Below are 26,638 nucleotides of genomic sequence, written 5' to 3'. Positions count from 1 at the left end.
TTGTTCAAATTTTTTACGGTTGTTTTCTGCTTTGGACCATAGACAGACCGATTCTAACGATGCTGCTCGTCAATGATCAGAGCCAGAAAACAGCGGTTCAGTGCAAGGCCTGTCACGATAATTACGCTATCGACTTATCGTAGGATACATGAATATGAACTCAATCATTTTTGTTGACCTCAGTAACAGCCACCTGCCTGTTTGTTGACCTGTCCTCTCATCTGTTCTCGTCGTATGATTAATCAATCACTGGTTTGGTCTATAAAATGTCAGACAATATGGATTTCTTAGTATTTTTCTAAAAAAGGCACCATGTCTTCAAATTGCTTGTTTTGTCTGAGGCCTAAACGCAAAGTGTTAAGCTCACGGCTCACATGATTCAGTATTAAAAGTGATCTTAAAATGACGATAATATTGTTTACCCCAATTATTTCTGGGACAATATATCGTGCAACAAAAGGTAGTCCTACTACAGTGTACATACTTCTGTCTTCCTTACCGGCGTCTTGCTACTGCAGCGTCTTTACGACAGTGACCAAACAATAATGCCGCCTGGAACCGCCAGGAGCACGGACGTTGTTCTGTTGCTTCTTTTAAAAAATCATGTAGCTTTAGCTTCATAACACAGACTAAATCCACGTCCAGGTAAACGCAGGATAGAGAGAGAAGAGGCAAAACCCGACGCTCGTAGAAGGTGGAGGAATTTCGTTGTCAACATTGACGACTGATGAAAGTATCCAACAAATAAACATCAATTTACATATTTGCGGCTCTGAACTCCTCAGAATAAAACTGTGAAACACATAAAGCAGTTTATAGGTACAGAAATTCATATCCTGGCAGTATCCAAAGAAGAGACTTCATCACTTCTCTTGTTGGCGTATTAAACAATGCTTCATTTCTTCTTCTGTAGTAATGTCTCACTAGGTTTGGAACAAGCATACACTGTAGTTAAAAGCATAACACAAGTGCTTGTGTGTCGTAATAATATAATATAATACTATATAATAATACAAATTAGGAGAGGGGAAATACGGTACAGTGTGCAGATACATGTTGTTTTGGTAATGTGAGATTTATGTTAATACACAATTCACCAGTGCTGCTGCCAGAATGATTTATGATTGATTTGCATTTCCCTGTTATTGCTCCTCAAGGTGAACTCTGGTGCAACGTGATAGTGGAACGACGAAGACCGATGCTAATTGTTTCATGAAATAATTGCTGTGTGTTGGATCGCGTTTGAGTTGTGCCGGAGATATTTCAGAATGTCTGCATCTGGCTTCACGTCTTATGCCGAATTTGTAGTAGCCAAGAAGTTGTACATCATGAAGCTGCATGCCAAGAACTGAAGGCCGCGTGGTATCCAACGGAACAAATACTGCAAAGACAGATTGCAGCGGAGGATGTATTGATGAAATAAAAAGAAAAAAAGGGAAGCAGGCTGGTGGTGGGGGATAAAAATGGAGGGACAAGAGTTGAGAGAAGAGCGGATGCTGCAGCGTCGGAGCAGCCCGAGCTCCTTGGACTCTGAGCAGAACCCTCTGAAACAACACATTGGCAAGACCAAGGAAAGTTGAAGCACAGCACCGCCGCAGCAAAGGGACAGATATAGAGTGAGAGGAGGAGGCAGTGGTGGGAGGAGAGTGAGCTTCCCCTCGACGAGAATTCTGTACGAAGGTGGGCAACATCGAGCAAACCATGCACTCGACTCAGAGGCGGTCTGTATCTGAACCATCGAAACTCCACATCTCCTTCTGTTTCCACTGAGCGGTGGGACTCAGTTGGACTCCCCCGACTGCCTGGTGGGAACCACAGTCTGCTGCGAACAGCGCGGGAACACAAAAATAGAATCAGACATGTCCACACTTGTGTACCTGTTCCGCAGCATCCCAAATCAAAGACCTGATGTACTACTGGAGCTTTAAAGCTTGTGATCCTATGACTTGTAACACATCCCTGCCGTGGCTAAAAACCTGCATTACAATAAACGTATGTGCAAGCCTATAGATTTTGTGTTTCATTTATTGCCAAGTTATACACCGTAAAATAGAAGAGAGATCATCAACTTTAAATGAATTTCTCTTCTCATAATCTTCATGTGCTAGAAGGACATTATTGTTTTCCTTGAGGCAAGACCTCTACAGCTGCTGCACCCCATTTGCATATATCCAGCCTGTAGACAGTGTGTTTGCACAGTGTATCTGCAAACAATCACAGATTCGCTCCAGTATGTGCGTTCCAGCAGGAGCTGACTCACTGTGGATTTCATAGAAGCAGACCGAAAATAAAAAAAGCTGTGAGGATGAATTTAATAACCGCAGCAGCGGTCTTTACTTTGTGCTCAGTGTAATGGCACATGAAATGAATCATCTGCAATGAGTGCTGCATGTCCACTGACTGCATCCCTACAAAGAGTGAAAACATTAATCGGATTTAACATGATACTTTTGTTGAAGGGATATTCACTGGCGCCACCTTGCATATCATAATCAGTTATGTCTCCCTGCTGGATTCATTTTCTAATTAGGCTGTGGTTTGGAGTGGGCCAATATTTTCCAGGCGTTTGATTTAACATTTCAACCCGGGGAACCTCGCTGCCGTTGGTATTCACCTCAGCACGCGGCGCGTTAATGCTGCAATCAAACCGAATCATGCTCAAATTTCAGGGACCACAGCTTTTGCAACGCCGTCGCCGTGCTGGGGTTGTGATAATTTATTAAATGGAGCTGCAGTGTATAATGATAAGTTTTTCACTGTAGCAAACAAAAACTTAAAAACACAGGGAGTCCGTTTACTCACACCGTCAGTCTCGCAACTCTGCATCATGGCTGGATGAAAGTTTAATGGAGGCCAGCAGGTTGCGGCCTCTAGTTGCTGTCGGTGGAGCACCTTCTTCTGCTGCTGCCTCCACTCCCCCTAACTGTGAGCACATGTCCTGGCGGACCGACAGCACAGTCTATTCGCCAAGGTTCCTGCAGGATACAGTGACATATGTACCCTGCGCATCATAACGCCACGAAACCATTGATATCACCTACTGCTCAGAGAGCGATGCATCACTTAAAGGTCAGAAGTAGGGATGGTTCCATCATTCCTTTGCCTTGTCTACTCTGTATTCTCTTTGAAGGTCACATCCCGGGATAAAAAGTGGAACGGAGAAGCTGGAGCTGCACAGTCGCTGCACGGCCAAAGAAACCGACTGTGATCCAACACTATTTCTGTTTAAAAAAAATATTAAAAAATCTGGTTTTATTTCACTGCGTGGCCTTGGAAGAGCAGGTAAGGCAAACAGAGGGACACCTGTTTACAAGAAAATGATGAAAAACGAGCCCACGAGGTATTTAGTGTTTGCTGATTGGTACTGAATTCTACTAGTGAGAGATTCCTCCAGTCTCACCATGTGGAACTACACCGTGAGTTCTATCTTATTTAACCAGTCAGAGAAATAATTCATCATTTTCTGAAAAAACACTCACGAAAGAACTTCACGTTCTTGCCAACACTCGTAGAAGTTAGATGTCAGTCTTACGTGTACATGTCTTTATCTGTGCCTTAAATATCAAGATGAAACTAATGGACAGTTAAGCTTAAAGCAAGAAAATGTCTTAGTTTTTTTGTTTTTTTTTTTACTAATCACAACTTCAAAATCATTTCGATGGTACACAAACTCACAATGAGGGGAATGGTGTCTCTGTCATTGCCACAGCGCTCATGGGGAGCCAGGTATTGCACTACGCAACTCTGGTTTACAATGCAGGAACACGTTCAACAACCAGAGTCCACAACTTAAACGTCCATACATGGAAGTGGTATCGATCTTCTCATTTACTGTAGATGTGATTAAGAAAGGGGGAGAAAAGCATCAAAAACGAAAAATTCTAATAGACACGGGACATTTGAGTCGTAAATGCTTTGAATTAACAGTATCGCACTGTGTGACCCCCGGCTCATTTTAAAAACCGCCCTCCGACCTTTATTTTTGACTGTAATCATCAAGGATCACCTTGCTGATCCCCCCGGAGTCAGCGGTGCGATGGGTGCAAGTTAATTAGGGTCAACTTGGTGAGAAATGAAACACATCACACACATCTCCCCACCATCTGTCAGCAGCCAGACCACAGGGAGCGGCCAACTGTTCAGATTAATGTGATCTGATGTTTTCGTCCCTGCAGGCATCCCCGGAGTGACCATTAGCGCTGTAGCCAGTTTATTTGTACCCGAATAGTGGCAACTGGAAGATGGTCCTTCTTTTTATTATATTAAAAAATATAAAAAATTTGTATATATCTGGAGCAGATTTGATCAACGGGCAAATTGAGAGACGTACCTGTGGTGCTCATCAGTCATTTATGTGAAAGTGCTGCAGCGAGGCAGTGGAGGCACAGAGTCAGGGGAGCCGCTCACGAGGTCTGATCTTTCAGTCGACCCACGCGGCCCAGAAACGGGGCTGTTCCCTGGCCTTCCTTGTGCCTCGCTGACTGCATTAGCAGATAAAGCGCACCGATAATGTGATTCGACAGCTCAGACGTGTGCGGCCGCTGCTCTTCATTTATACATGGCGCCGCCCGGGAACCCGTCTCCTGGCATGTCAGAAAACCTCACACTCCCGGTGGAACCAGCGAATGGCGTAATACTGGAGAAATCAAGATATGCTGGTGTACAGCGAAGAGCGCACTTATCTCCAAGTGTACATTTCCATCTGCTGTTCTTGCTGTTGTTGTTGTTGCTTGGTGAAATTTTCATCAGCACGCCACACAAATCTGCATATAGGATGTCTTGGCAGTGTTGCAATTAGTCGCAAGAGTTTCTAACATATAACATTGTGGTGGGGAGTGGACAGGGAGGGAGGAAATAACAGACATAATGAGCAAAAATAAGGTCACAACAAAGCCGCCTCGGTTCAGAGTTTCATCGGAGGAATTCTACAGCCGACATTACACACTCACTTTCAAATTCCATCAGTGTATAATAAGTGTATAGAGAGATATTCTTGCTTTTTCCAACCAATTTTTGAAACTGCTACCCCTTTGTTTTAATGGCTCATCTTGTATTGTTAGTCCAAGATCAGGTTTTGTTTGCTTAGTGGTGCAAAACACAAATATGGACTCTTTGTAGACATCCAGCAAAATATCAATCGCCGTCATATGTACTGGGTAAGAGCATACATTTCTTAACTTGCTAATTTTTTTTTGCTATATTGCATCTTGTTTTACCAAAAAAATTTAACAAATTATCAAGAATCAAATACCTAAATATGTCTCCTCCACACACGGCCATACATGGCCCTCTCTGTGATTTCCTGTTTCCTCACATACTTCTTCACAACTTGGCAAGTGAGCCTGCCGAGAAAGGAACCTTTACATGGAACCACGCCATTTAGTAGCTTTACTTTTAATATTAGCTCTCTGCTGCGCAGCTTTATTGCTTCAAATCTGGATGTATGCCCACACCATCTGTACCGCATACCGTGTCTCCAGAAAATGCAATTCCTGGAGCGTCTAATGAATTAGCTGTGCGAACTCGGATAACCTGTGCAGGTTCACCCTCTCTGTTCCCTTTATCCATACTTGGTAACCATGGTTACCTCAAGCGTCACTTTGTCAACCTATTTTAAGAAACTGTCATCGCTCATATGCTGTATATAGAATAACACACACACACACACACACACACACACACACACACACACACACACACACACACACACACACACACACACACACACACACACACACACACACACACACACACACACACACACACACACACACACACACACACACACACACATTGTAGGAAGCTGCTCTGTTATGTTGATACCCCCGGTTACATAATGTTTAACTGGTGTTAATCTCCTCATAGTACAGGCGGTTTAAAGCCGCATCAGGCCCACGATGTGTTGACAGTACAAGTCATCTGTACAGACAAAAAATGAAGTCAAGGATTAATTCCTATAAACTCATTTTTACCACCTTGCATAAATAACTGAACTAAAACTAATACTGAACTAATGCTTTTTTGTTATATGTTGTATACTGTTTGTGTATCTGCATATTTTGTGTGTATATATCTACAGCTATATTCAGGAATGCATGTTTATATGTGTATATTTATACATGTATGTTTTATACCATCTATCTATCCATCTAGCTAGCTTTATGTGGATGGAATGTTAGTGTATAGGTCCAGGAGAGTGTTTTGAGCTAAATGACTCAATAACTGTTGGATTCCTGCCACTAGCAGGTCAGGAAATTTAAATGTCCAGTGAAATATCTTAGTTGCATTTACTGGACGGATGGGCCCTGATTTACAGATAATGAAGCGTAATTACCTTGGTGATCACTTTGCCTCTATCACCACTCTGTGTGCTTGTCAACTGAGGCTTTAAGTGAATTGTCTCAGCAACTATTTGATAGATTGCAATTAAATTTGGCAAAGACATGCATGTCCCCACTCCTCAAGAGACAATTTAATAACATTAACATAACAGTGATTGCTTAACTTTTTTTCCAAAATTCTTTTTTGTTACTTGAGTCAAAATTAGAACAATTAAAAGATTGATGACGTCACCATCAGCCTCAACGGTACTTTGTGTTTAGTGCTACTAGCAAATGTGAGCATGTGTGGTAAACATTACACCTGAAGCAGCCTGTGGACATTAGTATTTAGTTCAAATAAGTACAGCTACACACTAGCAAGGTTATAGTATCTTGTTTAAAGTCAATATGAAATTGTTGAATAATAAGCCATATAATTTAAGATGCAGTACAACTTGTTATTTTGAGCCGGAGCAGTCTTGGCTCTAATGAAGGGAAGTACTTGGCTTGTTCAGTTATTAATTTCAAAAAAAAAAATTGGTACGTATATCATATTGGTTTTCATATTGCTTGCTTGCAAAGTGCATATCTACACAGAACTTTTTTCACTTACAATTCAAAGTGCCATAGTAAAAAAAGAAAAGAAAGCATGTCCACCTCTGACGCTGTGTCAAGCGGGAAATAGGTCATTATGAAATGAATGAGAGATTAAAAAGGACCTGATTAAATCTCCATCTGAGCCATCACTCAACATAATGAGCACTTCAATAAAACATGGATATGCCAATAAAATATGTATACTTCCGGCAGTCCCCAGCGTTACACTGACTCAACTTTAGTGTCCAGCACCTCAGTTTACCATGAATCTTATGAATCTTTTAAGTTAACGCATATAGACCAATGGGGTGCGTTCAATCACATGCAAGTTTATAATTCAGACGGAGAGGGAACAAACTAAAAAAAGCAACACCTCCTCTGTGGCTTAGCAAACTCCGATTGGTCCAAATGTTCTCATTGCGTCCCGCTGCAGATAGCCTCCGTTCCACTCCTGATGACGACAATAAACAGCTGACACGGTGACAGTGCCTGTGACAATTCCAGCCGTGAATTGGGGGGGGGACTCCACATATACTGCATTTCAGATGAATTATGCATAGTCTGGCATTTATTATTCAGCCTAACAAGGGAAAGCAATGTCAATTATAGTGCAGACATGTTGCCGCCAAGTATCATCCAGAATCAGATCATCTCATACAGAAGCTCTCACAATGCTCGTGCACATTTTCTCACATGGTGTCATTCTCAGCAACTGTGTCGATGTTATTTTGATTTTAGTGTCTTGTGTCATTGCTTTGCATTTTCCAAAGATATTGTTTCTCTAATGTGAAGAGAACATGAGAATATTCCTGAGGCATCACGAGAGAACATGACGTAGGTGTGGAAAAATATCAGCTACTTCTTCTCCTGCTGCATTGCTTCTCAGAGGATTACTCTATTGCAGCAGACAGCTGTCTAGGGATAGATGACCAAACTAATATGGCGGAGCAGACCAGTCGTTTCAAAGAGCTTTGGACCAACGAGCACTCGATGGATGAGCAGTTACAGAAATTCATCTCTCTTCATCTCGGATCCCGATGATTACTCCTCTCCCAGGGGTTAAACGTGTGAGCATTGATTCTCGTAAAAAGGCGGGCCGAGTCAACAAGTATCCTGTGGTGCAGTTGTGTGCTGCCATTGACACAGAAACAATCAAGCGGCAGAGCATCATAGATTTTGTGGCGGGCTGTAATTATGGTCCTCCGCCGTGGAAACGAGCCTCGCATCTCCTGTGGGTCCATTAGAGGCTTTTGAAAAGGAGAGGTGAGATGGCACGGACAAAGAAGTAGTCCTCCCTGACCTGCTGACTCCCAGAGGAATTGCAGGGTCTCTTCCATTGTGTACCAGTCACAACTACAGCCGTGGTGACAGTGTGCACGGAAAATAGCTTTTTAAATAGGGGCACCAACGGCAGCCTGCCACGGCTCTGATGATAAACCCACCTGAAATTACAGCTCAGAGAGGAACATTAAAGGAAAACATCAGGGAACATGAAGCCATTTGAGTCAAATCAGAGGAGGTGGGCAAAGAGAAGTTTTGCGGCGCATTCATAATGCAAGCCTCATCAAGTGAAATAATTAGTTTTACAGTTTTCACACTTTGCCAGAATATGTTTCTCAAACATCACATTGAAGAGGATTACACAATCTACTGCAATCTGTACATCAGCGCTTCAGGATCTTTTTTTTTGTTCACACCGACCAAATTATTATTATTTTTTTTTGCATGAGAGAAACTGTACTGCACTGATAAAGTATTTCTAGGACGGCCTTATTTCCACAGCTGCTGAATGCACAAAGGCATTATACTTTCATAAATAAACCACAGTCTTTATCAGGGGTTCCCAAGCGCCAGCACTGCAATAGGACTGCGGAGCTTAGCTTGTTAATAAGGAGCACTCTTCAGCAGAAAATGTTTCCACTGTGTTTCAACTTTTCAAATCGACTTCATTTAAGTCATGTTGTCCTCAAACCTGGCCAAACGGAGGTGGCAAATGTGTCGGCAAACAGCAGCCTATTTACATTTACAACGACATCATCTTATTTTAGAGCCTGCAACTGCATTATTTACCGTTTTCAGCCTTGTTTTGGTCTCCACCAACTCCCCTCTGCTGGAGGATTCAGCAACTAACGGAATCCGCTCCCTGCTGTGACACAAAATGGATTCATGAACCAAGGTGACGTAAAACGGTTAAGTCGCACGTTGTAAAATAAAAAAAACAGCTTACGGTCGATTAATCTCTCTGCGGTGCTGCATTGGTTTGTTACTACAAACGACTGCTTTTGAATTAAACAGTAACCTCATTTATTGGAATTATAAAAAAATTTAAAAAAGAAAACTGCTCTAATAGATTGGGGAGAATATTTGTGCAGCAGAGTGCACCCTGTAACAGGCTCTTGCTTTTGTTGGCGTGCGGGTCATTGGCTTGGAGTTGGTGGGAGGGCGCGCGGTGACAGGTGCAGACACCAGGTAACTGACATGATGCAAAGAGACGGGGCGGATGAGTCACCCTGGCCCTCTGCGAGCTCCCTTGCTTAACCTGCAGCGGCTCCATATAACTATTACCTATTTATAACCCTTCCACAGCGTCCCACAACCCCTGACAGACGGGGGAATTCTGGCTTCGTCGGAGCCCTGTTTTTTGCTCTGAAGCATATTGGAGACACAGCGCTAACTACTCGTCTGTTTATGGTTTAATGTGAATTCACAAAGTGCAAAGCTCCAGCATATGCACGCTGGTCCTGCGACACGTCAGGAACAGCGGCTCTGGCGAGGCTGAGAACTTAATTGTTAATTCGTCTTAGTGGACTTGATGAGCTCGACTGTGAATTAATGCATATCCCTGCAAAGTCATACGGCCAACTGTCACGCCTGGCTGACTCATCTCCTGGTATACCTGCAAACACACTCCACAGGATTAACAGCATGCTGTTCGTTAGGACTAATAATCTTTCAAACGGTAATCCTCTGAGGTATTATGCCATTAGAAATCTTTAATCCCCTTAAAGAGGGACACAGTGTCATTATCAAATCAAAACTACAAATCAATAATGCAAACAATGTACAAAGCTAATATGTGTTTTTTCTTTTTTCCTTTTGTTTTTACAGCGAAGACTTCTGGAACAGCATCACTGCATTAGAGGGAATCCATCATATTAATGATCCCGAGGTCACTTCATTATTCACAGAGAAGCCGCTCAGCCGTCCAAATAAATTATCATTGGTCTTCCATTAATGGAAGTTTTCAAATCTTGCCACGGAGGATGCCATTAATCTGCACCCAGCTTCTCTCTGGAGTGGAACGGTCGGCCACTGTACCACTGCCAGCAATCTGTGAAGATGAGAAACTCCCCACCGTCCTCAGTCACTTTCCCACTGTGGGAGGAAGTCCAATTATGATTGACGTTAACTACTGCGGCTCCAGGCTGGATCTCTCCCAGGACGCACACTTTGCATTTTTCTTTTTTTAATGCACCGCTCAATGGGAATGTGTGCTTACAAGAAAGAGCTACGGAGTGATACTTTTGTGGATACTTTTGTGGATGACGAAGTCCGACCCTTTCCCCTCCTGATGGAGCACTTTCAACTAATTTGACACATATCGCATTTGTGTGTTAGATAATTGCAAAGCCAAAAGCCTCCGCCGGTCCCCCGGGACTCCCCACACATCCATTCCCCCTGCACCGGTGCACAGACGTGGGCCAGCTTCCAGACACATAATGTTAATATTCTGATTGACCGTTTGTAGAAGGACGTTGAAAAGTCACATACTGTACAACTTTTGAACGCTTTAATGAAATTGCTTGCTGGCGTTCAGCGACTATTATGTTTTTTCATTATGACAATCCACTGTGAGGGTCAAACTCATTTTCATTTTCTATGGATGTAAGGGCTGGGAATTCATCTCATTTAATGTTCTACAATGCCTGACTTTACCATCAGACCTTAGCAAATAAACTAAGGTGGAGTTCTGTCAGAAATGTATTCCGTGGGAGTCTGATCCCTGCACTTTGTGGTAAACAAACTGAGCTTTATGAAACAGCTTCTGTTGTGCTCGTGGGCTCTTAAGCTCAATTTGCTCCTATGAGAGAAATAGCCACTGCCTGAAGGTGGATAACAGCTGGATATGTCCCCCCCCCCCCACACACACACCACGTACCCACTATCTTATTCATCGCCACATCTAATTTACATGCTTTCACTCTCTGTGCCCATTACAGCACATGGTGCCGTCGTCCTCCTCCTTGTGCCCTGAGCCAGGAGGTGAGTGTGGGGCGGTATTTGGATGTGGAGTTTTTCAGTTGGAGGCTTGCAGGGCGCCCTCGGGTCTGGAAGCAGCTCTGGCCAAAACTTTTTTCCCATATGCCAAGTGTCCTCCTGCTCCTGCACCTGAACCTGGCGCCGCAGGGAAACGAAGCCCCGCTGTTTTCTGCAAACTGACCTCTCCGGCCAAATAGATCTCACACAGCACCTGGTGTCTGTGATGAGCACCAGCAGCAGGGTTTTCAAACAGATTCAATGGTGTGTTTTCCCTCTTTTCCGTCAGTCCCCTGGGTTGTTTCAGCGGTCAGAGGTGCTCTGTTGGCGTACGCTGTGGCCAAGTGTTTAATCAAACAGGAAGTAATGCACAGAACGGCCGTGTGGGAAAAGCCGCTTAAATCCCCCCTTTTCTTGGTGAAAGCCGACTAGACCAGATGAAATTAAGTGGTTTGATACCTTCTCTGCCAATCGGATTAGGACAATTAATTCCCAAAAGTGTTTAAATGATTAAAGCTGGTTAATGGGCCTTTGGAAAGTTCAGTGTCATAGTTGGCCGCGATATCCACCAGGGCTGGGGGGAGGCCAGTGCAAGTGGTAAATGTAAAAGCATTTGCACTTTGTCAATCAGGAAAAGCTGCACATTCAGCTCAAATAGTCGTTTCTGTTTCTTGGAAGTACGACAGCCACGTGGAATACAAAATACTTGACAAATAGCGCATCTGCCGTGTAGTGACACGCTGCCTAAATATAGAGTAGAAAATGGAGCAGAAGAAAAGGGAACATGAGGGGACCATAAATATTCACAGTCCATCCACAGACGGCTGGCAAAAGCACGGTCCAAGGAGAAATCTTCTCCTTTTATAACGTACTCTCACCCTGAGCTGCGCTGCTCCTGCCTCGGCTGGTAGATTTGGACGGTCCTGAGCCACTATGACACCGATCCTCGTTGGAAAATGTTACCCTGAACGCTGCTATGAAGGATGACGGAGCGAGAGAGAGAGAGGGGAAGAAAGAGGAGTAATGGATAAACGGTCACAGGGCCCCTCACCCCCGCCCGCTCTTCTAATACACTCGTCTCCTGAGGGAGTGGTATCCATCACGGGGACGGCCGGGCTGTTATGCTACGTCGACTCGTGCATGTGAACACAAGGTGACTCCGGAAGGGACACAGCTTGCGTGTGCCCAGTCTTTTAAATGCAGCCCCATGTTTCCCCCATAAAGTGTCCATCAGCACCTTAATGCATCTCCCACTGAAAGTGACGGAGCCCGGGCTCGCACATTATTAACTCCAGACATTTTTATGAGTCTGCGGAACGGAGTGCCCCCTCTGAATAAGATATTTTTCCAGAGCTCGCTGGCTGTTTATCCGTCTTGTGTTCTTTTTGGCACAGCGTCGCAGCCTCTGATAGGCAATGTTTTTCAGCGTGTTTTTACATGAGTCTCAACATCAGACTTGCATCTCTGTAAATATTGTACTTATGTCGTTATTATCCTCCAGTGGGATCAAAATAAATTGCTTGTAATTTCCCTTTGTGGAATCTATTATGGCACCCATTTGCCTGAACGGGAAAGACATCTATATTCATGTTATGTAAACAATGATAAATTGTGGCATGGAATCATAAGCAGCTTTGCGGAGCGGGATTAAAGGCACAGGCAAATTGGCAGGCTCATGATAAATGCATGGCATATCTCTAAAATATTAATCAAATATAAATGTGCAATGAATTTAATAGTGGCTTGTTCCTGTGCTATATTTGGAGCCAATTCAAAGGCACGAAGAAATGAAAAGTAAATCGGTACAATTTGCTGAAACAAACATCAAGAGCTGGAATCATGAGAAGAGCTTCGCCATGCGAAAAGGAGAGTTTTAAAATTAGGTTTTGGGGTTTTCTACACAGTTGGTGTGCGTTCTCTCGTTTGTGGAAGCAATGCGCAGGACACTAACTTCGGCACACAAATCCCAGGAGTCTGCAAAAGTGGGAACGACGCCTCGTGTGATCACATATTTCAGATGCAGCCGCCAGAAGCTGTTTCAGAGATGACTCTCCTGTGTGTGTGACGCGGTCCGACAACAGGCGCCGCCGGGGGTGCCAGCGCAGGAGACGCATGGGGCTGGAGGGAGACCCCCGCAGCCGCAGAGTCGAGAAGAGTTTGGAAAAGGCTCAATCCGTGCCGTCGCCGATGGAGTTCGCAGCGCGCCTCGCACAGCCAATCCGCGCGCGAGCTCGTCCGGAGCCCGAGCTCAGTGTGCCACTGTGCGTAAAATCTACCTGTCAGACGCAGCGGCGGTGCCACGGCGGCGCAGAGAGCCCGGCGAGCGAAGTCCATTCCTGCACACCCGGAATCAGCACCCTGTTCGACGGACAGCATATGTTGCGCGAAGGATGGCGTATCCCCCCCCCACCCCACCCCAAAACAACCTGGTAATGTGAAGTAAGAGAGGTGTGTCCGTCCGGCTCCGTCGACTCAGTTGCGACGAGGAACGATGCTGAACGAACCTGCTGGAGATTTTCAACCACAGGTAAGATGATTGTCGCATGTGTTTATCTGCGAGGATGAAAAATGTTCTTGGGCTGCTGTTGTAGAGTAGATATGAGACCTGTCCTTCCCGCATCAAATGCGTAAATGAAATGTTTGCCATTTTTGATGTGACATAAAAAGGAAAGAAAGATGTGATGTCATCAAAATAACGAACGCACGCATGCAAGAGAGTGAGATGGTAAAGTGTTGTGAACAGACCAGAACAGAGGAGGTGGGGACTGAGACAGAGGCTGCTCATCATGATCATCAATAATTGTGGAGTCTGAGCACACTCTCCGTCTCCCATGTGCCATAAGTGCACACCTTCTCATGTCAGATGAATTATTTCTGGTGGGTAGGACGAGGGTTTTTGTTGTCTAATGTAGTGTGTAATGGAATTCCCTGGAGAGTGGCTCAGCCTCATGGGGGCATGTGACAAAAAGGGACCGCTGGACACAGTGCTGGAGACTGTGTGTGTGTGTGTGTGTGTGTGTGTGTGTGTGTTTGTGTGTGTGTGCGTGTGCGTGTGTGCGTGTGAAAACCTCTGCATTTTCTATTATTGTATTTCCACCCTGTGGCCCACTCCCCCCCAACCTTTTTCACTACAAGACTTTGGATGAAAAAGCATGACATGGATTGATCAGCTAATTTCTGCTAAGTCCAAAATATTCGCAGGGCTGCTTCAAGTCTCATTCCCTCATTGGATATGCGATGAAATATTAATTTAACGATTTGGATCAGATTTCGGTGTAGATGTACAGCTGAATGGATGAGGTCTTTGTGGGCCAGGAGCCACTGACCGTTCGGCAAAATTGTGTTCGCTTTCTCATATCTGGACATGCTTGGATCCCTCAGCCTCTAATTGGTGCACTTGTTGCCTCAGCGACTGCTCCCCCTAACAGCATTACTGGGTTTCTCTACATAAAATACCAGTTTTATACCTGACCTTCCTCTTCTTTTGTCCCACACCCCAGTCGTGTTTGAAACCACCGAGGAGTCAAGGAGGCCAGTCCACAGACAAGTCAAAATGATCAGTATGCATTGTGAAATACAGAAGCACCTGCCACACTTTCCCTAGTTCTACCATATAGGCAGCTGTGACAAGTGGGAAATATTTTTATCTGCATGTTTATATGAATCTGTGGGTGTGTAAAGCAACAGCTGATCATACAGCAGATGGTGATTTTACTGCCCAGACTGCTGAGGGCTGGGAAGAGGAATGCTGATTGCAACGTTTCCTGCACCTGAATTCATTATTACTAAAAAAAAAAAACTTATGTTGGATCAGACTGGATCGCTACACAGCACCGAGATTTACTGTATTTTCCCGAAGTTTGTGCCTTGACTGTATTAGATTGTTGTTTCTGTCTCATACGGTTTTTATAATATTGTTCTTAACGTGTTTTTCCAGCTGCCGGACTGCAAAATCTTTCTTGGACTCCATCCTCTGATCCACTCGACATCTGAACCCGCCCCTCATCATGGAGAGCCTCAGTGAGCTCCAGAACCCTCTTCTGGACAAAACCAGCAGACACGTGGTCCACAACGACTACCAGGGTTACCAGTGTGACTACCCGAGCCAGCCTTACCAGGACAGCCTCATCGGCTACTACTACACCGGGACTAATGGCAAGCACAAGACTCAGCAGTTCCTGGACGCGACGTCCCTGCATCTAGCGGTGGAGGCCTTTTACAGGCCCAACTTCATCCTGTACAAAGACGACGTGAGCCTCCACAGCAAGGACTCCAAGAGCGAGAGCTTCGAGACCACGTTCACAGAGAGCAAGGACACTGTGCCGGAGGGAGCGACGACAGGAAACACACAAGGGGAGAAGGATGCGAAGATCCAGACGGTGTCGTACGAGGTGGAGGACGAGCAGGGTCCCGAGTATGAGGTCAGGGGTCACCCCAGAGCAATAGAGGCCGTCTTCTGCACGGCTTCAGTGGTGTCTTATTGTGGAGCTTTAGACGGCTGATTCACCAAGCACTATATATTTAAGTTGTAGTCTGATAGATGAATGGTTAGACTCTTTGTATGCAAAATCCGAAATGGTTATGCTTCATTCACCTCGCTCCTGCTACAGGTTACCATGGGATAATTACTGTACACGCCGAAGAGCAAATTGATGCAAGTAAGAGGCACTTAGCAGTGTTTGAGTAATTACAATATTGAGTTGCTGCATGAATTTAAAGGCTCACTCTTAAACTTTAACTCACTCGTAACTTGTCAAGGCCGTCTTTCAGCAGAAAGTGAGTCCTGCTGTGTGTAGAGATATATGTAGTGATGCCTATTATTTCATTTACAGTTCTAGTAGACTGCCGATTCACTCTCATTTCTCACTCTGTTCTCTAAATTGTCAATTTGCTCGAGTCTTTCAAGATCGGGTGCGGGGTAATTGTGCGTTTTTTTTCATAATTGCGTTCTAAGAAAATGACACATCTGATCTGATCTGTCCTGGCTATTGTTCTTTCATGGCTATAACTATGCTACTCCAAAGAAAAGCATCACAGCAAAAGAAAAAGAAAGAAGAAAAGAGTGAAGTCTGTTCAGAAGTGGTAAAAATCTAATTTCATCCAGGGACACCCAGGGCTCTGAGCTGGCAGAGGACGAAGTATAGCTCTCTAACTGGGTTGATGATTGCGCCGGCACTTGTCACTCGCGGCCTGGCAGATAGATAGAGACATGGCAGCGACTGCCATTAATGCCATAAGTAATGCCGTGCTTTGAGGGCGCTAAGCAGTACGCCGCTGATGCCGGGCTGCTAGATCAGCTGAGCCTGCAGCTAAAGTTATTCCGTGTCCAATTTGAAAGGGCAAATGAATCAGATGAACTTTGGGCTTCCAGCTGGAATATGAGACTTTTTACTCTGCACCTGCGTTTCTTTACTTTCCCCTCCTGTGTGTGTGCGTGTGCGTGTGTGTGTGTGTGTGTGTCTGTGTGTATGTATGTGTGTGTGTGTGTGTGTGTGTGTGTGTGTGTGTGTGTGTCCGCGCGTAAGCACTGAGATGCATGTCCTTTTTTTAAATTTCTCATAAAACACGGACATTCACGCTATAAATTCATTCAGGAGTGGCTATACTAATAAAAATAAAATTTGGAAGGAGCATAGCATTGGGAAGCTTCAACCACTTCTTTAAATTCCAGGACATGGTCTGGGGCAGTTTTAGTCTGGTGGTTATATAGTTTCCCATTAGACCTGCAGTTGTTTTGTTTTAGTTTTTTTTCTCCTCCTTATAGCAACCCATATCATTTCTCTACTTTTTTTTTGTGCCCTATCGTGTAGAGCCAGCAACAGAAAAAAAACAAGGGCGTATCTTTAGTATAATAACCTGCACAGCTAGCTCGTGTCAGCAGCTGTTTGACATCTGCGTGACATCGAAAAACATAAATTGCACGGTAACAAAGTCGCAAGAGCATGTGGAGGATGCCAATGTGATTTTCTCCGCCACTAACAGGGGTGCAGGGGTCTCCGTGTGTCCCGCTGTGGAGTTGCCTGTCCCCGTGCGGGGGACGAGGCCTCGGAGAGAGCTGTGACAAGGTTGTTAGAGGCACCGTGCCCCAGTGGAACCCCGTCAGTCGTACTGGCGTCAGACCAGGCCGGGAGTGTGTCCCCAGCCGGCCGGAGTCGGTGTCGGGCAGGTTGTCAGTGGGACTGAATGCGGCCGTCACTCAGGACTGTTATTGGGTCTTTCTGCAAAGATAAAAGGAGATTACTGCTGTTTGTGCTCGCCGGTTTATTCAAGTGACGTCAGATTATGTGGTTATGACCAGCTGCTGTTTTGATGGATCACACCCCGCGCTGTCCAGGTGGACAGTGTTCATAAAGCTGATAACAGGAAGCCTCATAATCTTTTTCTTGGCAAAGGTAGCTCGAAATAAGGGGGCCCTATACCAAAACACTCAACACTCAACCCTGTGGGTTGGTAAATTCTGACTATATTAGAGGTCAAAAGAGACAACTGTGCACAGTATGCCTGAAAATGAGGTTGTCAGTGCACAAGCACGGTTCCTTTCTTGTTTGCCTGACTGTCCTTTAATTACCTCTCAGATGGTTGTTTCGGTTCCTGCCTTACATATCGATTTCTATCTTGTGCCTCTCCTTTCCCCACTGTGATTGATCCCTGCAGGGCAGCAAGACTAACGAATGAAACCTGCTCCTTATGAGAGCTATTCATTTAGACAACCATCCACGCCGTCTCCAGGATAGCTGAGGGAAGTAAGGCCACGTCCTCCTAAAGGTCAGCCAGTCTCACATTGGTATCATCGCTGCAGGCAATGTGGGCAATGTAGTCTGAGTGGCATTCGAATGTGTGATTTATTGGCCTCGGCTGCCCTGAGACAAAATCACAAACTCATATCCAAAGATTTTTCTGCAGTCTGGGAAAGGTGTTATCTGAAGCTACAGCTTCCTTTTCTTTTATCGGTACATCATGTCCAGCATGTGAATGTAGCATCAAAAACAAACAAGGCAAGATAATGCAATATCAACACAAAAGGAAACAACGACAAACGAAAAACCAAATGAGGTATTTGAGTATCAAGGCACAACATTGGGAGCCTGCTGAACACCCAGATGCCAGGTGCTTTGAGGAGAAATGCTTTAGGTCCCGCATGCTCTAGACGCAATTCAGCACATAAATGACTCCGTCTCCTCTCTGTTTCCCCTGTCACCTCGCGATGATGGAACAATCCGTTAATCCTGTGTTATCTGTCAGGCCGTTCACGGGTGTTGACAGAGGCACGAAATCCTCTCTGGCTGGCTGAGCACATCCTGTCCTGGGTGGTTGTGGAACAAGGCCAGATACAGTGGCCCGGGGGTGGGGGTGGTGGTGGCTGGCGCGAGTTGTCATGCAGCACCACGGCAAAGTAGGTCCAAAATACACCCGACTATCTACACGTCAGCCTTACTCCGGAATTATTTAGGTGTCAGTCTCAGGTTCATCACACTCACCTCTTGTTCTATTGTAAGACAGAAGAGGAGATTGGGGATTTTTGGGGGCCTGTGTTAATACTGATATTATATATATATATATATATATATATATATATATATATATATATATATATATATATATATATATATATATATATATATATATATTGGTAATGATTCCTAAGATGTTGTTATCAAACCCTTATTCCAAAGAAATGTAACTGAGGCTTGATATTTTACGGTTTAAACATAAACTATAAATAAAAGCAAAACACAAATTCAACCACATATAGAGAACGCCAATAAAGAAAATTTGAGGTTTTACGTCAAATGTAAACAGAAATGCACATCTTTTTTCTGTATTGATTATTCTGTGAAAGAAAAGATGTCATATCCGCTCATATCGGCAAACATGAACACCGACATCGACGTGTGTGTCATCGGTGTCCATCGGTCAACAGATAAATTGGTCGGGCTCTGTAAGAAAAGCGTACTTTTGTCTAACTAATGTATTTCCACAGTAAAGGACGTACACTAAGCAGTATCGTCCATTTCCTTCCTGGTGTCTAATTATTCTTTATCAACCCTGCTGTCTTGCAGAGTGACAGCTCCAGTGACAGTGAGAGTGAGGACAACTTCATCGTGCTGCCCCCTCGGGACTACCTGGGCCTAGCCATCTTCTCTATGCTCTGCTGCTTCTGGCCCTTGGGCATCTTTGCCTTTTACTACTCACACAAGGTAAAGGCCCAGGGACCTCAAGCCTGTCATTAACTCCAATTACACTGTATTCTGTTTAAGGTCAGTGAGCACGAGCACTCAGACAAGTGCTACCGCAGCCCATTTCCACAGTTGTTTCAGATGATTGCATATACATTTTGTAGGTTCGGCCCACTTGTCCGTCTTCTGTATTCACTGTTGGAAACCATTAACATTGAGGTGATGGCTCGCAGTGTGCGCCGCAATTACATTTGTTAATAGTTTTTGTGTTGGTAGCTGACTGAGACCTCATTTGTGATTATAGCAGCATCTCAGCTTTGTGTTAACGTCAGCGTGTTTCTGGTCCAAAAAGATCATGCTCACAACCGGCAACCTCAGACAGAGCACAGAACATCTCGGGGGTTTTGCAACATCGACCAAAATAATTGCAGAGACAATTATAACGGAACTGAAATAATGTGTCGGAATAATAAATAGATGCCCGGCTCAATTTTCGATAGGAAACAACACAAACAACACATTTGTCAGCGTCTGGGGGATAATGACCCAATTGCCATGGTAACTAATGGCTGCCCAAGAGCATTTCTTGTTTTGTGTCTTTTAACTTTGCCTCAACACCTACTCATACATCCGGTGCTGATGAGTAACACACCAGCTCATTTCACTCTCTGCTTTGTTTTTTGTCAGACTGGCAAGGCCATCGCTAAGGGAGACTTCTCCAGAGCAGGGATGAGCTCCAGAAGAGCCCTGTTCCTGGTTGCTCTTTCCATTACCATTGGGACAGGGATGTATGTGGGGGTGGTTGTGGCCCTCATAGCTTACCTGTCCAAGCCTGGACACGTATAACAATGGAACCAGCTTGCTACGGGGGGGGGGGACGACGACGGACGACACAGCGAGTGAGAGGAGGCAAGATAGGACGAAGGTTGGACAGTTTTCTTCGCCTCCCTTGAAGGCATGTGCCTGAGCTGCTGCCGGCTGTCTGCGTGACGAAGCTATCTGAAGAGAAACGACTGAACCAGAGAGAGAAGAAGAAGAAGAAGAAGAAGAAGAAGAAGCGTGGATGGAGTATTACTTTGACTGCATATTGATCTGGACTGAATCTTTATTTATGGGATGCGATAAGGTATTCCACCACCATCACAAGAAGAAGAAAAGACTATAGTGCTGAAAAAAATGACTACTCTTCCACAAAGACTTACTGTGTTAGAAGAAATCTGAGCTAATAACAGTAACAAACTACCTACCTTTTAAAACATTAGTCCTTTACAGCATTTCTATTTTACCTTTACAGTAGATGTGTTTTCTGTCACTATTACAGATTGTGTACCGTCCACTTTGTAAATTAATTTCTTCGAAAAACAATCAGCCAGTGGGTTTATATGTTTGTCTGTTCAAGGAATAAACTGGGAAATTGATGCAGGCGGTAAAAAGGGGCCCTTAACAGAAAGATACTAAGAGTGTACACAAAGCTGCTGAGCAGTGGTCAAGAGGGTTAGTTGTGTTTATTGTGTACTGTATATTTAGTCAATAAATACGTTTGGCATGAATAATGAAACATCCTCTGCCATGTCTCTTATCTACTTTGTCTTCATTAGGAGCGTAGTGCCGGGGTCGTTTTTTTTTTACTCCAATAGTTCTGCAGTTTCCAGGGGGCACGTGGAAAGCTCAACTAATTAACTTCACATAAACTTGAGCACTGCAATCTGTCCATTGTCAATTTAATAGTATTACATACAGTAACAATATCCATTTCTAATAATAAACATATATGACCTAACGTGACATATTTGGGACATGATGGCTGCACTCAATGAGGGAAGACTGAGCTCATAGGGCCGACAGCTGTAACTAGACAACAAAGGTTGAACCTGCATTGACGCGCGGACCGCGGTTAGAGAAGCCAACGTGTGCTGTGAACCGCAGCGTGTTGTATTGACCATTTGCGATTGCAGGCACAAGCCTCTGCCGTAACTGGCACGGATCTTCACTGTCTTTTGACATCGCTGCCCTCACTGTCTAGCCTTGAGGTCACCTTAGCTGCCAGAGTGCTGCGAGCGTCAGGAACAAAAAATGAGAGCAGCACTTAATCCCCCTCCAGGACTTGGAACGACCATCATGCACGTCCTTCTCTTGCCCCACCTGCCATCCACTCAGAATATTACCCTCCAGAGCCAGAGTATCCTGAATCCTTCAGTATCGATCGCATACTCAAGAAGCCGAGGAGAAAGGAGAAGAGACGAGAAAAGATATAGTTCATGATTAAGTATATGCGGTATATCATTAACTTAATCATTCAGTACATAAGGCTAAATGGAGCCGATGATAAGGTAAGCAATGTAAGCACAGTCTGACCCTGTGCTGATTTGTCTGTTTTCTCTTTTGTAGCTTCTCTCCAAATCTCTAATGCATGAAATGTGGCTCGATCGGGGAGATGGGGGCGAAAGTGCCGCTCTCATCAATGGGAGCTGTATGGGGTTCTGAAGTGGGCTCACTCTTCGAGCGAGTGCAGCGCTGCATGTGTTTTCTCTCCTGCAATGCTAGGAAGCTTCACCCACGCGAGCTCGCACACGCTCACTCACAGCATCCATCGCTGGCTCAGACCACCAGAAGCAAACCGATTCTATTAGTCATCCACCCCCATGTGAATAAAAACTTTCCAAGAGGCCGCAGGAGGTTGAATCTGAATTTCTGCAAATATTTAGATACATGTGTGAATAACATTTTATTGTGTGCACCACCTTAATCAACTTAATTTTTTGTTTTAAATGGTTTAATTGATTGTACTGTCCTTCTAAATATGACTATCGTATCAGCGTTTTTGGCAAGTTTAATAAATTCATATTCCAGTCGCTTGTCAAATCTAGCAAATGACAAAAAATTGATCAAATAAATGGGTCTTGCACCCAGAACGAAAGTGAGGAACACATTTCTAGAGTGATGAATGGGCTGAAACTAAACGGATAAGAAAAGAAAAGGCAGTGGAAAGACAGAAAGACATTAGAGCTGAGTGCTACATTAATAAGAAGCATGATGCTCTTGACTGTTCATGCGACTGAAAGGCATTTTCAGATTCTAATCGCTGCTTTGATGAAATACCTGTCACCACTCTCTGCGCATGGACAGCAGATGCACAAACGATATCTTCAGTTTGTGCCATTCCTCTGCAAAGATATATCTGAAGTGGTTGCAAGAATTACAGTTTTTAAAAAAAAGAGATGTGTTTTGTATAATTCCGTCTACTGGGGAAAAACAAAACAAAATTAAGATTCAGCAGAAACATTTGTGACTCACCATCCAAAACCACAATGGAAGGATGTGAATGGTGAGTGTGGAGATTGCGTCCTGACATTTCAAGCTGAAGGGGAAATTGTGGTTATCTTATAACAGTGGAAAAACCTCTCTGCTCTGTATTGTGTGCCAATAGATCTTAAATGAAAACCACATAGTTCATTTGGAGGATTATAGGCATTTCCATGCGGTTTGAATTTCATCTTCAATTCAGGCAGATAAATTTAATGTATATTTGATTATTCCTGGGACACGTTCTAGGTCAAACAGCAGCAGGAATGATGTCTGTGGCAATAGATGGAACTAAACTCATGTCTGGCAGCCCTTGAGATTTCAATAGTTTTATGTACACAATTGAAAAGGAAATTATCATAGCACGGATATGAAAGACTGTTCTTACTTGCTTTCCCCCCCAAGTCTGTCTTAAAACAAGAGTCAGGTCCCAACAAAATCACTGCAACAGTTTTTCATGCTGTAATCACTCCTTCTGTTCATTAAAGGAGAACTCTGACAATTTCTGCACATCAAAGTTCGTTTACAGGTCTTGGTGAGAACGGCCGCATATAAAAGAAAAAGTTGCACAAAGTCATGTTATGGTTCCAGAGGGAGCTGCACAAGAGCTGATAAATTGCTTGAACTGATGCTGAGTCAGTGCCAGTTGAGCCCGAGGACTATAAAATTTGAAAATGACTAAAAAAAAACCAGGGAGCGGAGTAAGACAGAAGTGAACTCACCAGACCCGAGACTAGATGCCCCAGGTTTACATTAACTACTACTAGAATAAGACATACTGCATTTACCTATATGTAAAGTAATTTTGCATTGTTGTACAGTCCCCCGAATACGTCTTCCACCACTGCTAAGCTTTGGACAAATCTGTATTCCCAACTGCTTTTCCATCGCACTTTTCAGTGTGCATCAGGAAATGAGGAGATCCCTACAGCAACTCTTAGCTTAGCACAACAGATGTCAGCATCTATCCCTGTAACCCCCCCTCTCTCTGTCTGTCTCTCTCCCTCTATTTCAAAGCCCACGTTCACATTAGAGTTAAGCTCATCTTTGAAGAATTTCACACATACATGCTTATCTGCCCTCACACCTTTGTCGCACAGCAACCTGCCTCTCCCTGTGGCACCCGTTTTTTTTATTTTTTTTATTATTATTCCAGGACACACTCTGGACTGATAAGAACCTCACAGCCTCATCCTCTGGCTTCACTTATCACTCTCGAGCTACACGGGAGCACTGTGTCTCTGATCGTGTTTTTCTTCCCATGATAAGCAACTGGACTGGACAATCTTCTTTTCTTGGCTCTGGGCGTTCCTCGACAACTGACGTCTTGTGCCAGCAGAAGCATCTTAACACAGCTTCTCGGAGTCTTGGAGCTGGATTAGACAGGAGATGCAATGCTTTCTAATTGCAACCCGAGTACCTGACACTACACAGAAGGGACGAGTTGATGTCATTTTCTCAGGCGAGAAATATGAAGCAGGAAGTAATAAAGGCTGGCGAGATAATATTAAAGTAAACACAAAGTATTACAGTTCATGTCTGTCTGGATGACTGGAGCTGGCGTGTGAAATTGCCCACAGATGGCCTGCTGAAAATAGTAGTGAAGGCTGGATGGTGGCTGCAGCGGACGGCTGCTAGTGGCGGCCACAAAAATCTTTCTTGGACGCAGACAAGTGCGGCTTCGAGAGACAACCTAAAGCTACCCCTTACTAGACTAGGAAGCACAGACGGTGAGGAGTCTTGGTTGAGATCAGGCAGAACAGGTTATTCAGGGACACAGAATGCTACTATCGTACAATCCTGACGCAAACTATTCAAATAGACATTTTTTTCTGGGGGGAGGGGGGGTGCATATTTTCATTTATGAATATCTAATATGAAGAATAATATTAGTTAATGCCACTGTTGTTATGATAAAAAATATGCCAACATGTTATTAGTTTTGGAAATGAGATCCGATTTAATTTCCATTATTCACTTTCCTTGTTGCTTTATCTGCTCTCATCAGACTTTAATCTATCGTTATGAAAGAATGAAGTATCAAAAGGCCCCAGACATCAACAACAGACTTCAACTCAAGCAGCCTAATTAAAAGGCTTGTGGGGCTAAATTAGCATTATTATTATTACACAAAAAGAGCAATGATATCTCACACAAACTCACACAAATACTGACGATACTGAGATGATGATGATGATGATTCTCATCCAGTGACTTGACAAATAAAGCAGGTCGGCTGTGGTGATCAACCCAGAACGGCTGTGGATAGATGAACCTTGAGATGAAATCAGCCCCCCAGCCAGGACGGATCATTTAGCCGCGGTATCAATCGTGTCTCCATTAACCCACAGCAGACAGCCTCATCTCCGAGAGCACCAGAGGAGTGACAGGAGATGACAAATATTGATCAAGACATCAGAAGATGTCTGCTCAAACGCTTGTAATATAACCCAACTGCTTTTCAGCCTGACAGGTATGAATCAGTGTCAAGACGTACATACATGTTGTCTCAGCCACAGCATTTATGTCGACAGTGTCTAGTGACGGTCAAATATGTGACTGTGAACCTGTAATTTATATCCACATGGACATCAGGGTCATCAGTGCCCCATCTCATTTGGAAGGAAGTTCAAGGCTGCCACCATGTGGTTAAAATGATGTGGTTCTCTTAACAGTGGTAATAACATGGATGTGCTGATAATCTAGATTATCAGTATTTTTTTTTTAAAGAAGGGAAATCAAATGGGATATTAAAAGGGGGGAAGAGATCGATTGAGCTCCTGTACATGCAGGTACAAATGACTGCATACATAAATGTATTTTATGGGTATAAGAATATACACAATGTATGTAGATATGTAAATAGGCTCGCGAGTATAAACATGCCTTATGTTTGAGTGTGCACTGTATGGAAATGCCAAATATCAAACTCACGTGAATAAATAAGGGTTGCCCGAAGTAGACATAAACTATATGACACAGTCTGTTTGAGCAGATGTGTATGCATAAATATGAATTATACTGTATACAACAAATATGAAGGCACTGTAGAGCCCATATGTGTCTTTATACAGTAGGGGCCAAAAGTCAGAGGCCACTTCCCCATATATTGATCAACGTGAATGTATTCATTTGTGTACAGGTTTGAAATTTGCAGGGATATTTTTTTAAAGGTGAGAAGCGATTTAGACCGGTGGATTATAAAAGCAACATGTAAAAGCAACTTGAGTTTAACATCTGAGGCACATAAATACACAAGTGAGGTCTATTTACTGACTTTGGCACATCACACAGTCTTTGCCTGATGATTTCAGGGGCGAAAATTAACCGTCAAGCTCATCAGAGTAACTTGTTTTTGAATGTTTTTGCCTAATTTTAAAACATTTCATGATATTAGAAACTGGTATTTTCAAATTAAGGTGCCTTTTTATTTCTTACCACTATACTTGATAGCTCAAATATGAAATATGACTTTCAGCTGTAACAAGTACTGTTCACTCCCTTTTTGTTACGAGCAGGTGGTGAGAGGTGAATTCATTAGATTGAATTAGATAAATCATTTTAGTAAAATAATTAAAAATAACACATAAGAAGAAGATAATAAATTGCATGGAAGAGAAATTCAATTCAAACTCACAAATGACATTTGCAATAACTGTCTGAGCCTGAACCTGTCGTGTGCGACAGAAAATGCGTCATGTTATAAAAGTTCCTTGTAACATTTGATCAGTTTATGCAACTCACGGTTTGTTTTGACGGGAAGCTAACACTTGCATCAGGGCTTCCGTGCGATCGTGGCCCTTTCAGAAGAGTTGTTGCGCGGCCTGGACCTTCCGTGACTTTTCGTAGACTCTGTACAACACGTCCGTGATGATAAATCCAACACTGAATGACTTCGATGATCATTTTTATCCCGTTTTCCGAGACGTAGAAGGCTTCTGTTGTTGCTAGCGGACTTCTAGCCGTTCATCTTGAATCCACTTG

General features: G+C 43.8%; 1 protein-coding gene and 1 long non-coding RNA gene across 3 annotated transcripts; one reads left to right on the top strand and one right to left on the bottom strand.

Annotated features, from left to right (window-relative positions):
- Positions 1 to 7,463: 7,463 nt before the first annotated feature.
- Positions 7,464 to 26,613, bottom strand: LOC118286713. 2 transcript variants are annotated; one of them, XR_004785449.2, is made up of 2 exons: positions 26,399 to 26,613; positions 7,464 to 9,063 (listed from the first exon to the last, which is right to left on the bottom strand). It is a non-coding gene; the product is annotated as an uncharacterized LOC118286713 (long non-coding RNA). The 2 variants fall into 2 exon arrangements; XR_004785448.2 differs by having other exon boundaries at positions 7,464 to 9,060.
- Positions 13,160 to 20,909, top strand: LOC118286712 (synapse differentiation-inducing gene protein 1-like). The gene is made up of 4 exons (XM_035611379.2): positions 13,160 to 13,701; positions 15,112 to 15,595; positions 19,235 to 19,372; positions 20,039 to 20,909. The coding sequence occupies exons 2-4, from the start codon at positions 15,182 to 15,184 to the stop codon at positions 20,195 to 20,197; spliced, it is 711 nt and encodes a 236-aa protein (XP_035467272.1). The 5' UTR covers positions 13,160 to 13,701; positions 15,112 to 15,181; the 3' UTR covers positions 20,198 to 20,909.
- Positions 26,614 to 26,638: the final 25 nt, after the last annotated feature.

The sequence above is a fragment of the Scophthalmus maximus genome, chromosome 15 (genome assembly GCF_022379125.1).
Source record: "Scophthalmus maximus strain ysfricsl-2021 chromosome 15, ASM2237912v1, whole genome shotgun sequence".
NCBI lineage: Eukaryota > Metazoa > Chordata > Actinopteri > Pleuronectiformes > Scophthalmidae > Scophthalmus > Scophthalmus maximus.
This window is presented reverse-complemented; position numbering and strand designations above follow the sequence as displayed.